Source organism: Micromys minutus (genome assembly GCF_963924665.1).
Source record: "Micromys minutus genome assembly, chromosome: 9".
NCBI classification, from domain to species: domain Eukaryota; kingdom Metazoa; phylum Chordata; class Mammalia; order Rodentia; family Muridae; genus Micromys; species Micromys minutus.
Window position 1 is genome coordinate 43,201,910 of NC_137978.1, and position 16,583 is coordinate 43,218,492.

The following is a 16,583-nucleotide window of genomic DNA, read 5'->3' on the forward strand; positions in this document are numbered from 1 at the left end:
GTATGCATATGTGTGCTTCTGTGTATGAGTGACTGTGTGTGTCTACGTACACATGTGTGTTAGCATGCATGCATGTGTGTGTCTGTGTACCAGTTTGTATGTACCTGTTTATGAGTGTGTATGCATGTGTACCTATTTGTGTATATCTCTGTGTGTGTGCATGTGTACCTGTTTGTGTATATCTGTGTGTGTGCATGTGTACTTGTTTGTATATATCTGTGTGTGTGTGCATGTGTAGCTGTTTGTGTGTATCTGTGTGTGTGCATGTGTCTGTGTGTCCATGTGTGGTGTGTGCACAGAGGGCCTTTTCTCACATAAACAAGGAAGTTCTGTCACCTCTGAGCAACACCTTGGCCTGTCCTCATGGCTGCAAAATTGCTGCAGTGGCTCCTTTGTAACTACATTCAGCACAGCTCTGCTGATGAGGGGAAAAGTTTAAACAGCTGAACTGGAATGAAAACAAATGCTAAAGACTCTAGAACTGGGGTCAGGAAGCCATGTTGGAAGGTAAGAGAGGCAGAAAGGAAATGAGACTCTAGAAGTAGCCATGTGAACTATTCCAGAAAAACTTCTCAAGCAATGAAGGACTTTTTACAACAGCCCAGCAGTGAAACCTCAAAGAAACTCACCAAAGGTCAAACCAACGCCTCTGGCTGAGGAGGCAGCCAGCTGTTGAAAACACCTCCCTCGGGGACACGAGGACCCAAGCCAGGGCTCTAGAACCCTCATATAAAAAGCCAGGCATCATGGGATAGATCTCAGGTTGGGCTGGTTATTGGTTGACCGTCCCCACAGTCTCTGATCCAGCCCCAATCCCTGCATTTCTTATAGACTGGATAAATTTTAGGTGTTCATGTGGGTCCCTAACAACTGGAGTAGAGGCTGTCCCAAAAGCTGTAGCCTGCATAGCTGGGCTGCCTTGTCTGGCCTCTGTGGGAGAGGGAACACCTAGCCTCGGAGAGACTTGAAGTGCCAGAGTTGGGGGGATACCCAGGGGAGAAGGGGAAGGGAAATGGGGGAAGGACTGGGCTGACCGGGAGGAGAGCAGTGAGCAGGATGTAAAATGAATAAGAAAAGCAATTAATTTAAAACAAAAACAGATGTGGTGGGTGGTATGCTTGTGATCTCAGCACAAGGAAGGCAGAGACAGGCAGGTCCTAGGGGCTTGCTTCAGCCAGTCTAGCCTAATTGCTGAGACCCAGTGAGGAGCTCTATCTCAGAGGAGGTGGGGAAAGTTCCTGAAGATGTCATGCAAGGTTGCCCTGCACTCACATGCACACACACACACACACACACACACACACACACACACACACACACACACACCTTGTATAATAAAGTGAATATTTATCTCACTTTACTTTTCTTGACTACCTTATTCTATGAGTGTGAGACTCGGGTGCATATGAAAGTGTTTGAAAGCCAAAGCACGTATGGGTTATGGCGAGTACAGCCATGATCCTAACTAAACACGCTGAACTTGAATAACGCTTCTTTGGAAACCCTTGCTCGTCTGAAGACCAGTTAAGTCCCCCGGGATATCAGTGCTCACTTGAAATGCTCATACGACTTAAACAACTTCAGAATGAGCTTAAATGCTATTCAACCCAGCTTAGATGTTCCTGTCTTACAACAGATGAGCTTTGGGAAGGAGACACATTGTGCCAGGGGTCAGATACACAGAGGCAAGACAGCCATGCCCTTGAGGCGTGCACAGGCCAGCATCCCAGGCCAGCAGCCACATTGGGGAAGAAAGACTCAGTAGTCTAGGAGAAGAGGCAGACGGTATGGGAGGTGACAGCCACCTGGACATGGAAGATAAATCCATGACCAGGTGGCCAAGGCAGAGAAGAAGGGTGTGGCCTCAAGACCAGACCAGTCTTCCATGCAGGATCTACTTTGTCATCAAGCTTGTGATCTAGAGACTTGGCTGGGCGAGACGCCTCTGTCTAGACTTCTGAATTCTCACTTCAGAGCTTGAGGAAATCCCTCATATCCAAATCTCCGTGTCTCCCTGCCACTTTCCATGACAGTCATCAACTGTACCGATCCTGGGCACCAAGAGAACAGTGTCCGGCAAGTCCACGCCAGCGGCCCCCATAGGTTCAGCTTCGGCACCACCGTGTCCTACCAGTGCAACCACGGCTTCTACCTCCTGGGCACCCCTGCCCTCAGCTGCCAGGGGGATGGCACCTGGGACCGGCCCCGCCCACAGTGTCTCTGTAAGTAGATCCATTTGCTTCTTTAAGTAACTGGTGAAGGAACATGTCTCAGACACACACCACACGCACGCGAACATGTTCATGCATGTGCACATGTGTGTTGTACCACTCTGGCACTCTGGCTGCTCCTTGGACATCAGGACCCTTCTTGGAGCCCTGCTGCAGAAATAGTATGGTAATGCACACATGCTCTTCCTGGGCAGGGAACATTCCCTTTCCTCTCTGCCATGAACCCCCAAATCCTATGAGGATCCCCCCTTCCTTCAGAGAAGGCTGTACAGAGAGACATAGTGTCTTCATTTTAACCCTCTCTGGATTTTTCCAGAAAAATGGTGTGTATTAGCTGCCTCCTTTGTTGCTTCTACAAAATGTCTAACATAAAAAAGCACAGTCTGGGGACACAGTTCACCGCGGTGGTGACATCATGACGGCAGGAGTCAGATTACATCGTGGCAAGGAAGCAAAGGGAGGTGAATGTTGGTGTTCAGCTCCCCCCCCACCCCCTTTTAATGGTGACAAACACGAACACATTTAGAATGGATTTTTTTTTTTTTTCATTTTACTTAACCCAGTCCAGACACTCCCTTACAGACATGCCCTGGCGTCTTCTGAGTGATTCTAGGTCTTGCCATGTGGACCATCAGTTTTAACCTTCATACCAGACACGCACCCCCTTTCATTCAGTAGAACTGAAGCAAAACTCCCCATTGGGTCTGGATGCCAGTATTCGGCTCATTGGATGCCAACTCCAGCATCGTCCATCGTCATTGAACAAGCCACGTAGCTTGGGGTACGTCCACTGTCATCCCAGAATCTTGGCTTCTCCTGCTTTGGAAATGATGAGGATGAACAGCATTTAGAGACTGCATGGGCAAATCAGGAATAGTAGTTTACTCCCTGGTCCATGAGGCTACTTCATGAGATAGCTACATTAATTACAAAGTTATGGGGACAATATGGAGGGAAGGAAGCCATGACACTGGTGGCTAGCCTCACTGTCTTCTGAGATGAGCTGTACCCTTAGGTCTCTGCACTCTGGAATCCTGGGGGTGAGAGGGCGTTACTCTCCCCCGACTTTTCTAACATAGAGGCAACGGTGCAGTCCTGAAGCATTAATGGCTATGGGGTAGTGGCTACACCTGTCTCTGAGAGTCATGCTCCTGTTGGGAGCCTTCCAGTCTGGGTGACCATCAAAAGCCCTTTCTTCTAGGTTTAACAGGAGATTGGGACCACAGCTCACCGCCCATACCACCCTTGCCTTAAGGACCTTAACATGGCCACCCAGCCCCATGATAAGTTACTTGAAATCTTAAATTGACAACTGTCTGCATACGATGTGCCAGCCAGGCTTCGGACTTTGGTGGCTCCTGATCATAAGGGGTCCTCTGGTCCCCTGTCCTTCTTAGCATCAGTGTCCTGCCTTGTGCCCTGTTTTGATATAAGGTACTATAACTGTGGAGATTCTCCTTCCTCACTTCAAGGTTCGATCAAAGCTGCGACCATACCATACATTCTGGAACCAATGACACAGGTTCGTGGCAGCCTCACTCCAATCCTTCCTCTCCAGAGCAAACAGTCTGACCCTGCTGTATGTAGTATGGACCAAGTCGTGTCCTCTTGTGGCTTCTGTCATGCTTAGAATAAAATCAAAATGTTACACCATGGCCTAGCTCCCACTGCCCCACCCCCTTGCCTTTGCCCCTGACACAACTACACCAGCAGCTCTCAACGTGTGGGTCGAGACCCCTTGGTAGGTCCAATGGCCCTTTCATATCACCTAAGACCATCCTGCATGCCAGATATTTGCGTTATGATTCATAACGGTAACAAAATTACAGTTATGGAGTAGCGATAAAAATAATTTCATGACTGGGGGGTCACCACAGCATGAGAAACTATTAAAGGGTCGCAGCATTAGGAAGGTCGAGAAACTGCTCTATGCACTGCTGTGATTTGAATATGAAAAGTCCTGCACTTTCACGGATTTCAACACTGAGCCTCCAGCTACCGATGCTATTAGGGGACATTTTGAAAGCTTTTAGGAGGTGGAATCTTCCTACAAGCAGCATGTCTCTGGATACAGGCCTTGGCATTTTATAGCTCAGTCTCACTTTCTGTCTACTCTCTACTCTCTGACTTCAGACTCAACATAACCAAAACTGCCTCCCACTCCACTCCTTCCCCACCAGGATGACTGATCCCCTCAAACTGAACCCAAGTAAACCCTACACACACACACACACACACACACACACACACACACCAGTTTCTTCTTGCCAGATATTTTGTCACAGAAACAAGAAAGGTAGCTAAGACACACACCAAGTTCATTATGGCCTTGGGCCCTGGGCCTACACACTTCAGGTTCCTTCCTCGATATTCTTACCCCAGACAGAATAGGCCTGGCCTGTCATCTCAAAGAGACCTCCCCCAACTGCCCTATTTAAAAGTATGTATTAGTTAGTAGGTATTAATAGGTAAAAGTAGATATTAATATGTATTAATTATTCTTTATTTCCAATTTAGAAAGATTGTGGTGAAGTGGGCAGGCTGTATCCCTACTACATGCTACATAGGTGATGATCTTTGCCCCCAATTCAGAGACAGTACGGTGAAGTGGGTAGACTGCATACCTACTATGTGCTTCATAGGTATTAATCTTTGCTTCCCATTCAAAAACCGTGGAAAAGCCGGCAGGCTGCATACCTACCCTACTAAGTGCTGCCTACATATTAATCTTTGCTTCCAATGCAGAAACAGTGTGGTGAAGCGGGCAGGCTTTGTCTGCTGGTGCCCGATGCCTGAGCTAGCAGGAAGTTCCCTCTGATATATATTCAGGTTTCCTCTCCTCCCTCACTTCCCACAAGAAGCATGTCCACACATGGAGTGATGGTGGCCCATTCCAAACAAAGCCACTGAGATGTTTGCTCTCTTCCCACAGTGGTGTCCTGTGGCCATCCCGGCTCTCCGCCTCATGCCCAAATGTCTGGAGACAGCTACATAGTGGGGGCCGTTGTGCGTTACAGCTGCACGGGCAAGCGGTCTCTGGTGGGAAATGCCACCCGCATGTGTGGCCTGGACGGACACTGGACCGGCTCCCTCCCCCACTGCTCAGGTATGAAGTGTGGAGTGCGTGCAGGTGGCTGGTAGGAGCATGGTCCATGAACGGGGGGCATTACAGCTTAGGGCACTTCCTGTGACAGCATCTCTAGACAGAACCTTAAGCGCACACCAGCCTCTCATCAATTCTTATTATGCCTGAACAGCCAATAGATAGCAAAACTAGGAAAGGTGCTGCTTGAGGAGGTCCCGGGAGCTTTAGTCCTCTCTGGGAATCTGAGTTCATGTGCTCCTGGGGATGACGGTCCAGTCTGTCCTCTTTTGCACCTGTCATCTTTCGCCCTCTGTGTCAGGCTCCCTGGGCCCCATTCTGCCTCCTTCACTCTCAGCAGTATCTAATCCAACTTACCCCATGTCCTGATTACCTCTTGGGATACTCTCCAACCTGAGACACTAGTACCCAGGCATGTGCTTTTACTAAATTCTAAACCACTAGTCTCTGACATGAGAACTCTGACATGTTATTGAAGGAGCAAAGATCCTATGCCCCCCCCAGGCAGTAGTGGCACACACATTTAATCCCAGCACTCATGAGGCAGAGGAAGGTGGATCTCTGTGAGTTCAAAGTCAGCCTGGTCTACAGAGCAAGATCCAGGACATCCAGGAAACACAGGGAAACCCTTCTTGGGGCTAGAGAGGTGGATCAGTGGTTAAGAGCACTGACTGCTCTTCCAGAGGTCCCCAGTTCGATTCCCAGCAACCACATGGTGGTTCACAACCATCTGTAATGAGATCTGATGGCTTCTTTTTGTTTGCAGTCATATAAATAAATTAATAAATAAACCTTTAAAAAAAATCCCGTGTCCACATTCCCTAAACAAGAAATCCATCCATATTGTCTTGCAGCATAACCATGTCTGAAAGTTACAACCAGTAACAGGAATCACCAGGCTGAAATGTGAGCAGCCACTGCTAAGACGTTTTTGGAGTAACCCTACCTGTCACTACCAAGGAGTGTCTCCAGGGTACACTGATCCTGTAGGCTGAGATCCCTGGGGAACCCACCTTTCCCTTACCAATCCCTAGTCCCTCCCTCTTCCAGATCCTTCCTACAGGTAAAGATCCCAACCTCCTTGTCATGAAGAACCCATCTCCCCATAAGATACACAGCCCTTGTCATTCAAGATTCCAGAAAAGTCTGGTTACTGGTGTTCAGGACCCTGATAGGATATCAAACCAGATATTTATTAAGTGTCTCCAAAAAGGACGAGATCTCAAAAACTCTGCCAAAAGGGCTCCTGGCTTCCTGGGTAACCCCAGACACAGCACTATGACCACTAGCACTTTTGACGTTCAGCCTTGTTAATCTCATGGACAGATAAGTAGATAAGACTCCTCATGAGCCAAGAAGATGCCTTTAGCCTGCTAGCAAAGGCCTTGACTAATTCCTCTGGGACTTCTAGGGGATATGATTGGAATATAGAACAGGAAAGTCAGAGTCGTGTGCACAGAGGACCTAGGTTTCCAGAGCAGGTTCCAGGAAGAGGAGCATAGAAAGGAGGTGGGGGTAGTCATGCATCTGTCCATCTCTTCCATAATGATATTTGCACACAGTGATTCTTTAGTCACTCTGGGGTGATGGATTTCTTAATGTTTGTTTGATCTACTCTGGATGTCTGTTTGCCACGGAAAGAAAAGTGCTAAGTAGGGGAAAGAAACAAAAAGGATCCTCAAAGGACTCTCTGTTCAGTCATCCTCTGGGACACAATATGGAAGTGAAAGTTTCTTCTAGCTCAGAGAGTCACTTCTTTCTCTGACAGTATGCCAACAGAAGCCAGAAAGTGTTAAGAGTCCATTGTTGTTCAGAAAACTAAGCTAAAGCCTCCCTGGCTGAACCATGCATATGTCGTCCTGGGCATGACGTTTCTGTGTGTCTTTAAGAAGTCACATTCACTGGTGGCCCATACTTTTAACCTCGGCACTCAGGAGACAGAGGCAGGAGGATCTCTGTGACTTCGAAGCCAGCCTGGTCTACAGAGCGAGTTTCAGAGTATTCAGGGCTACACAGAGAAACCCTGTCTCAAAAAAACAGAGAGATAGAGACACAGAGAGAGAGAGACAGAGAGAGACAGAGAGACAGAGACAAAGACAGGGAGAAAGAGAAATAACACATTCAAGAATTCCAGCTTGTGAGCCTCATCCTATGCAGTCTTTGAGTCACCAGCCCTTGGTTAGGAAGGATATAAAGACAGTTCAAGACCCATTTCAGGTCTCCTCATCTTTGCTGATGTATCTTTTCAGTACAGAGTCACCCCTTATACCTTCCCCCAGGATGTAGTTTTCTGTTCCAGACCCCCATATAGCTCATAGATCGACGACCGCCTAGTATGACAAACCTGGAACTGGAGGACTCAGCTCCCCTGTTTGCTTACAGTAGTAGGCTCTAGCTGAGGTTGGCGAGCCAGTGTGGAAGCAGCCTTCTGCCATCAGGGGCTCTAGAACCCAACACCAGCCATTCCCTGTGCTCCAAAAGACAACCAAATCTAGCCAGATGTGGTAGGCTTCCTATTTTCTAAATGCATTGTAGTTTGAAGGAACCCCATGCTTTGAGGGGAATGACGAACACAGGGTTACTTCACACTCTCAGTCTGAGACTATGCAAAATAATTCTATGCCTGGGGCTACTTCATACTTTCAGTCTGAGACTACGCAAAATAATTCTACGAATGAAGATAAGAGAGCCACCAGAGGCAAACCATGACAGAGTTAAGACTGAAAGATGTCTACCCCAGCTAACCCAGTAGAGTTTGAATGCTGCCGTTCGATGCTTACACGTGTGGGTCCGTGAGAACGCAGATGCTGCCAAAGCTATTATCATTTATCTCTTGACGAGCCACTTATTCTGACATCTTCCTCTTCCATGGATTACGCAGTATGTCTCTGTAACACAGAGCCTGGATCCCTTAGTCCTATGGCTCTGTCTCCTGCTGTCTGCCCTCCCTCACTTCCTGGGTCCCTCAGCACTCTCTTGAGAGGGTTTGTAGAATGTCAAAAGCTGGATAAGTGAGAGAGCATAGCATTCAGGAAGGGGCAGGAGAAAAATAAAATGGTGTGATGGGGTGTGAGGCACAAAAGCCGTGGTTCACCTCTGCGAAAAACTAGTGAATAGAAAATCCTCATCTCAAAGACTTGGATTAATCACCCTAAATAGCTACCATTTCCTCATGGACCACATATGCACCCAATCCTCGTTACAGCATTTATTAATCATTACTTGCCCATTAAAAATAAGATGAGACTTGAGAGGTAGCAGATGGTTCAGCAGGAAAAGGTGCTCACCACCAAGCCTGACAACCAGAGTTCAATCCCGGGAACTCACAGTAGAGGAAGAGAACCGTTGCCTTCGAGCTGGCCTCTGATCTCCACATCCATGCTGTCATGACCACACAGTGGAGTCCATCACTGAAGGAAGCCAGGGCCGGGATTCGAACAGAGCAGGGACCTGGAGGCAAGAGCTGCCATAGAGGCCATGGAGGATGCTGCTTGCTGATTTGCTATACATCACTTGCTCAGCCTGCTTTCTTACTGAAGCCAGGACCACTGCCCTAGGAATGGCACCACCCACAGTGGGCAGTGCCTTCCCAGATTTATAAGTAACCAAGAAAAGGCTTGCCTACAGCCCAGTCTTATGGAAGCAATTTCTCATTTGGGAATTCTCTCATGTGGGAGTCACCAGACAGCACACACACACACACACACACACACACACATACATACACACACTAGACGGATGGTGGAATGGATGGGCAGACAGACAGACTGAAGAATTTAAAAGTAGTAGAAGATAAATAAAGGCCAAGGTCAAGCTCTGGCTGTGGGAAGGTGAACCTGTGGTAAAGAGTTTGGGTTTTATCCTGTTGCCACTAAACTCTCCCCCACAGATGTTCTTGCAGGAAAAAGCAAGGTCATAGGACTGACTGCTCATGGTCAGCGATTGTTATGGTTGGAGGGTTACACTTAGAGAAATTCAGAGGAAGGGACTGCTCTAAGCTGAGACAGAGTGATGTGGAGAGGGCACCGCCGGCCAGCAGGTGTGGGAGGGTGAGGCAAGAGGGAGAGGCCGGGATGTGGCAACCTGGACCATTGGAGTTCTAGCCTGGTGGGAGCTGTCCCTCTTGTGTAGCTCCCAAGGACTTCAGAACCGTAAGTTCTGACTACCGAGTAGTGAGGTAGAGCCGCTCACTTCTTTTTCTCCATGGGGCTTCATAGTGTCTTTCTAACATGGACCCCGGTTCCCCATGGCACTAAGTTTGGTGCCTCTGTCTCCTGTTCTCTGCCCTCCCTCGCCTCACCTTCCAAAGTCCGCAGTCTGTGCAGACACTGCGGGCTGAGCGCTGTCTCCTTCCACCTCCGACATCCACAGAGTCCGCTGCTTCCTCCCCACCAACAGCCGATCTCTTCCTCTCCCCGAGACCTCGGCTCCATCTGCATCCACGAGAAATAAAAATAAAATCCCCTTGCTGTTTGCTGTGTTCTCCTCTCACAGGAACCGGTACAGGAGTCTGTGGTGACCCGGGGACCCCAGCCCACGGTATCCGGCTAGGAGACAGCTTTGCCCCCGGCAGTCTGATGCGCTTTAGCTGTGAAGCTGGTCACGTGCTCCGGGGATCTTCCGAGCGAATGTGTCAAGCCAATGGCTCCTGGAGTGGGTCACAGCCTGAGTGTGGAGGTAATGTGTATGACCCTTCTGCTTCTTCCCCGCCCCAGAATTCCTGCTCCCGGTCCTGCCCCCAGTGTCCACCCCTGTGGGCTGTGGACATCAACAAGCAGCTCATGTCCATTTATATTAGTAATCCGATAAATAAGCTCCTCCCTCACCTGAAAAAGAAAAAGCCGAAAAAGCACTAAAAGATCCCATGGATTATTAACCTTCCATGGAGTTTAGCAACCATGTGCTGAATGTTAAATGTTATGGTCTGTGTGGGAGACACGGTGCTGACCAGAACAGACCCGCTGCATCATGGGAAGTCCTGCATCCTGACATTGAACATTGTGGATCCTCTGGGAAGGAAGGGCCAGGTCACGAGGGTAAAGGAATCATGCCAAGCTCTCAGGAGAGGGACCCAGAGAGCACTCTGCCCCCTTCCTGCCGTGAGAACGCAGAGAGATGCCGCCAGCCATGAACCAGAAAGCTGATTCTTGCAAGACATGGAATCTAGAGGCCTCTTCATCTTGGGCTTCCCAGCCTCCAAAACAGAAAGTGAATCTCCACTCTGGAAAAGATGCCTGGTTTATGGTATTGTGTTATAACAACCTGGACAGACGAAGACTAAGAGGAGAACTTCTGTGGAGAGAAGAGTCAGTCATTCAGTGAGGAAGTAGTCAGCCCCAGTCGGTCCAACCAGGGTCTTCCTACATGATGCAGGCATAGAGTACATTGGAGTCAAGAGTAAGAATTCATCAGACAGTAAAGACAGTGGTTGGCTGATAGTGGCAAAGGGGCGGGGCAGTGGGTGAGGCAGGAGAATAGAACAAAGGGGGCGGGGCAGAGGGATGGGGCAGTGGTTATGATTAATCTGCGCATCTAAGCTGACCGAGAAAAGAGTAAGAGATGGGGAAAATGGTAGAATCTACAGATTGTAGCATCAGACCAAAAGTCAGCAGAGAACTGGGCCCAAGGGGAGTAAGCTGAAGAGAGAAGAGGCAACAGACAGAGCAGGAGCTGGAAGCCGAGATGGGATGTTCCTGAAGAGCTAGGGGAGGTGCCCAGGTCTCCTTTCTTGAGGTGTTATTTGGATTCCGTTGATTTTTTTTTTAGTTATGTCAAGAGTGGCGTGGGATGCCGGGAAAGTGCACCCCAGCAGGTGGAAGACCTTCTGATGACATTCAGATCCCAGGGTGGGGCTAGCTGCATCAACAGGGGTCTGGTCAGAAATTTAACAATTGAGAGTTAGGGGTGTCGCCATCAAGGTTCTCCTCAAATTCCGACTTCAGACCCCTCCCCAGCGGCTCCGTTCTTAGTCCTTTCTCCCTTTAGCTGTTACACTCACGCTGTTATTTTAATTCGTGTTTAATGTGTGGATGTCTTAAGAACAGACTTGAAGCCCGGGGTGGGGGGCGGGTGGCTCACTAGGTAAGAATCCGCGCTCTCCAAGCATGAGTGCATGAGTTCAAATCCCCAGCGCCCATGAAAAAAAGCCAGGCATGGCTTTGAGAGCCTGGAGGCTCAGCACCGGCAATGGAGACAGGTGGATTTTGAGATCATCGAGCTGCACCAAAACAGCAGGTTCGGAGAGACCGTGTCTCCAAGCAGAGAAGTGGAAAGTGATAGACAGCCAGCATCCTCCTCCAGCCTCTGCACGGATGTGCTTGTGTGCAGACACGTGTTCCAAAAGAACAGACGTAAGCGCCTGCACTACACACATGCAGTACCACCACCCCCAAAAGAACAGACGTAAGCTCCTTAAGTGCAGGGAACATACCTTGTTCACTGTGTCTCAAGCTCCCTGACAGCACAAAGATACAGTGGAGGAAACGCGGGGCCTGTCTGCTGTGCCAGCGACACAGAAATTACATGTAGAGTTTACTCTGGGGCTGCAGACAGGTCGTTCATCGTTATGCAATCAAATCAGCTGTTAGAATTATACAGTCTATATATAGAAAAATCCTGGTGGGCACAAGTGACCCTAACTACCTATCAACTTGGCGAATTCATAATTCAGAGAACTATTTCAACTATCTGGTCCAGTGGGATTGGACCAGGGTTTTATATCCTAAAGACAAAGAGAACCACAAAGAATCCTCAAACTATTTTCAGCCATCGGGGTATCAGAAACTGACTTGGACCAGTAGGTCGTTCTTCAGTGACAGGTCCCTGAGAGAAAAGATGGGGGGGTCATAAAATAAATAAAATAGGCAATGTGGGGTCAGAAGGCTTTACGTCAAGCTGTATGTTAGATTAAACGAGTTCACTAAGAAGTACAGCATCTTAAATACCGTTTTCAGGGGGTGGGGAATGAGACTGTCAAGGAAGCTCATCAAGTAGCGTACACACGGGATTTCTCACGTGTGTCACAGAGGAGTGGTCTGTGGCCTTGGGACTGATAACCATATTCCCTTAGAGAGGAGAGCTGAGTTCTCGGGATGCAGTCACAGCTCCCCGAAGCTCTGGCCCAGGCCGTTTCTGGCCTTACCCAGTGTGACCCCTGTTCTCTACAGGGAGCTATGTTCCTTCTCCACATCAGAGCCTCGGGAAAACCTGAGGCTATCTGGCTCCCAACAGAAACAAGGTGGGCACTGTCATTCAAAAGCCATTGCATAGGAAACGTATTATAGACAGACAAAGCAGAGACATAATTTTTTACTGTCATCAAGAGCCAAGGTTTTTCAGCACATACAAATAAAGAAGTAGGGGCCAATGAGGTGACTCCACAGGTAGGAGTGCTTGTAGCACAAGTATAAAGTTGTAAGTTCAAATCCTCCCACACCCACAACTGAAAAGACAGGCACGGCCATTCTATGACTCAAGGGTTTCAAGAGGCAGAGAAAGGAAGACTACTATGGCTTTCTGGCCCCCACCCTAGCTCCAGATTCAATAAGAGCTTGTCGCAAAGAAATAAGGCAGAGAGTGATAGAACAGGACATTCAACATTGTCCTCTGGCCTCTACAGGTATGCAAGGGACACATGCATCCGTGTGCACACACATGTGTACATATACCATATACACGTATACAGAGAATTCGAAGTTAGGGCAAACTCTTAATCCCCAAGTCGGACGGGCAGTGCCACTGTATGCTCCTGACATATGTATTGTCGATTCAAAACGTTGTCTATTCAGCCCAACCTTCTAGAATCCATGGCTGCTCAGCCACAGTGAGGACCCTTAGAGAAGCCAGGCTCTTTGGAGCAATGGATGCGGAGCTGGGTTAGCAGTGAACATCAAGATAAACCTGAAGCATTCCATCTCCCCAGCAAGGAACCCACTAAAGATAAATGAGATCATGTGAGAGAAACCGACGTACTGAAGAGGCTCCCCTCAGCCAAGGGCAGCAGCTGTAATGGAAACAGGAAGACAAGGGCAGTGGCTGTCAACACCTAAATACACTCAAGCCCAGGAGATCAAATGTTCCTAAGTAAGCTCACCTTTGGAGAATGCTAGCACACAAACTTGAGGTTCTTAATTCCTAAGTTTTTTTTTTTTTTTAATAAAGGTGGGGAGTCTAGTATTGTGCCAACCTTTCTTCATGAACTGTATTACAAGCTAAGCTGTTATCTGCTGCAGAGGGGCTGGAGCTGTGGTGGCTCAGTCACACATTCTAGCTCCTTTCTCTCCTGCTTCAAGTGGAAACCAAAGACCAGAGAAACAAGCAGAGGAGGAGGGGGACAGAGACAGAGAGGAATTCTGATGGTGTCAGGAAAGATCTGGGAGGAGATGAGGGAAGAGAAACTGTGATCAGAATATATTATATGGGGCCAGTGAGATGGCTCAGCGGTTAAGAGCACTGGCTGCTCTCCCAGACGTCCTGAGTTCAATTCCCAGCAGCCACATAGTGGCTCATGGCCATCTATAAAGGGATCTGACGCCCTCTTCTGGTGTGCACATGTATATGCAGCAGAACACTCATACATAGAATTTTTTTAAATTAAAATGGCTTTTAAAAAAAGATTATATTGTGCAAAAATAACTTCATTTTCAATAAGAAATAAATAAAATTTTAAAATAAGAGAGAACCCAGACCAAGAGCCCCATTAGCAGCATCCTGGAGGAGTGTTAGAAAGAGCCGGATGTAAATATCACAGATGGAGGAATGTGCAGTTAGGATCAGAGCTGATTCCAGACAAGCTGAAAGAGGCTTGGTCCCTAAGGTGCCTGCTGGACAAGCATGGGGACCTGAATTCAGATCCTCAGCACCTGCGCAAAAGCAGGTGTCGTACTCACAGTTTCCATTGCTGTGCAGAGGCACCATGACCAAGGCAACTCTTCCAAAGAACAACATTTAATTGAGGCAGGCTTACAGGTTCAGAGGTTCAGTCCATTATCATCAAGGCAGGAGCATGGCAGTGTCCAGGCAGGCCTGGTGCAAAAGGAGCTGAGAGTTCTACATCTTGTTCTGAAAGCAAACGGGAGAAGACTACTGGCTCCCAAGCAACTAGGAGGAGGGTCTCAAAGTGCTGGACACACCCACTCCAGCAAGGTCACATTCACTCCAACAAAGCCACACCTACTTCAACAAGGCCACACCCACTCCAACAAGGCCACACTTCCTAATGGTGCCACTCCCTAGGCCAAACATATACAAACCACCGCTACAGGTGTGGTGACTTGTGTTACAACCTCAGTGCTGAAGGAAGGAGGAAGCAGAGACAGACAAATCCTTGGATCTCACTGGCCAGCCAGCTTAGCCAAATTGATGATTCAATGAGAGACCCTGTCTCAAAAAAATAAGGTGGAGAGTGATAGAGGCCCTGATACCAACCCTTTGCCTCCAACATACACAAGCATGAATGCACACAGAAACATGTACACACACACACACACACACACACACACACACACACACACACACATAGTTTCAGGAGAAAAATCTCTTATAGGCCTGTCCCTATGGATGAGACAATACAACACCAGCATGAGGTACGCCTCCATCTTTAGAGGTCTATGGTTCTCCCTCTCAGCAGTTTGGGTTTTGGGGGAGTAACGCGCTCTCCTGCTTTCCCAGTGATCTCATGCGGGAACCCCGGAACTCCAAGCAACGCCCGAGTGGTGTTCAGCGATGGTCTGGTGTTCTCCAGTTCCATTGTCTATGAGTGTCGTGAAGGCTACTATGCCACGGGCCTGCTCAGCCGACACTGCTCTGTGAACGGCACCTGGACAGGCAGTGACCCTGAGTGCACAGGTAAGCCCCGTGGGCTCTGTTGCAAATGGTAGCACAGGCCACCAAGCCCCTCCCAGATAAGTAAGCTGTCAGTGGGAGTCTAGAGAAAATGGCTACAGTGGAACTGTTTGACTAGCCTCTGTGCGCTGTTCTGCACAGCAACCACGGGGCTAAGTGCTTCCTCTCACCACAGCCCTATGAGGTATCTGTGCCCACTTCCTCTCCGAGGAGCAGGTTTTACAAAAAAGGGTGGGCATGACGCTCGTGCAAGCATGCACAAGGATGGTGTGAGCAGGGGCAGGGTCGCAGTAGCTGTGAGCCCCACTTTTTACATATGACAGCCGAGGTTCACAGAGACAATACACCAGCCATTATCCAGGCTCTGGGTCATGCCCTGGGCTTTCCCTTTCCTTTCCGGACAAAGGGTCAGGGCCCTTTCATACTCTGTCCACTTCGAAGCGGACACCGCCCGCCATCTTTCCCTACCTCAGACCCCTCTCTACCCCAACCCAGCTTCCGGGCACTGCACCTGCCGAGCTCCCCTCCCTTGCTCCTCTCAGGGTGCCCCAGACCCTTTTCCTTAGAGAGCCAGACATTGTGGTACCCAGATGGAGGGACAAGATGAACTGAGTAAATCTGAGATGTCTTCCTTCCGGAGTCACCTCTGTGAGCTCCATCTGAAATTCCACATTAAGTTCAGAACTCCCCAGTCATACTGTGTCTTGTAAAAGGGACTTGAGTATCGCATAGGTCCTAAGGCACTGCTTCTGGGCCTGAAGAAAAAAAAGTGTCCCAGAAAAACTGTCATGGGAGATGTTGCATCCCGGGGTAAGCTGTCTTTTTAATCCATTAACAAACATGTCTTACAGTCTTCGATCTAGACACTCTCCCTGTCCAGGACCTCACCTACTTTGGGGGGGGGGTGGGAAGCCCTGTGGTCCTTCCTCTCAGAGGAGTGGGTTTGAATAAGGGAAGCCATAGTGTAATTGGATAGCATGCGTGCTATGGGCAAGAACACTGGGCCTGTGGATTCACTGATGCAAGGAAATTTGGCTGTGCCCAGTGGTGCCCAGGGCTTGGCTGGTCTGACGGTTCTCCCTTGGGTGGGTATAGGAATAGTGGAGATGGATTGAGATGCTGAGGAGACAAGGTCTGGGCTAGAAGTGACAAACATTGTGTCTTTCTTATTCTAGTCATAAACTGTGGGGACCCCGGGATTCCAGCCAATGGCATCCGGCTGGGCAACGACTTCAGGTACAACAAAACTGTGACATACCAGTGTGTCCCTGGCTATGTGATGGAATCACACAGAGTGTCTGTGCTGAGCTGCACCAAGGACCGGACCTGGAACGGCACCAAGCCGGTTTGCAAAGGTACGTCTGAAGACTGAGATTGCAGATAGGGGCCAAAGAAGAAACACGTGC

At 48.8% G+C, this 16,583-nt stretch overlaps 1 protein-coding gene across 1 annotated transcript in view; it reads left to right on the forward strand.

The window, feature by feature from the left end:
* Positions 1–16,583, forward strand: part of CSMD2 (CUB and Sushi multiple domains 2) — a gene marked incomplete at both ends in the record, with an annotated part of 547,554 nt that overhangs the window by 514,426 nt on the left and 16,545 nt on the right. The window contains 5 exons of the mRNA XM_080921920.1: positions 2,034–2,222; positions 5,164–5,337; positions 9,829–10,011; positions 15,004–15,180; positions 16,353–16,532. Coding sequence (XP_080778046.1) covers positions 2,034–2,222; positions 5,164–5,337; positions 9,829–10,011; positions 15,004–15,180; positions 16,353–16,532 — 903 coding nt within the window. The remainder of the gene's footprint in view (positions 1–2,033; positions 2,223–5,163; positions 5,338–9,828; positions 10,012–15,003; positions 15,181–16,352; positions 16,533–16,583) is intronic.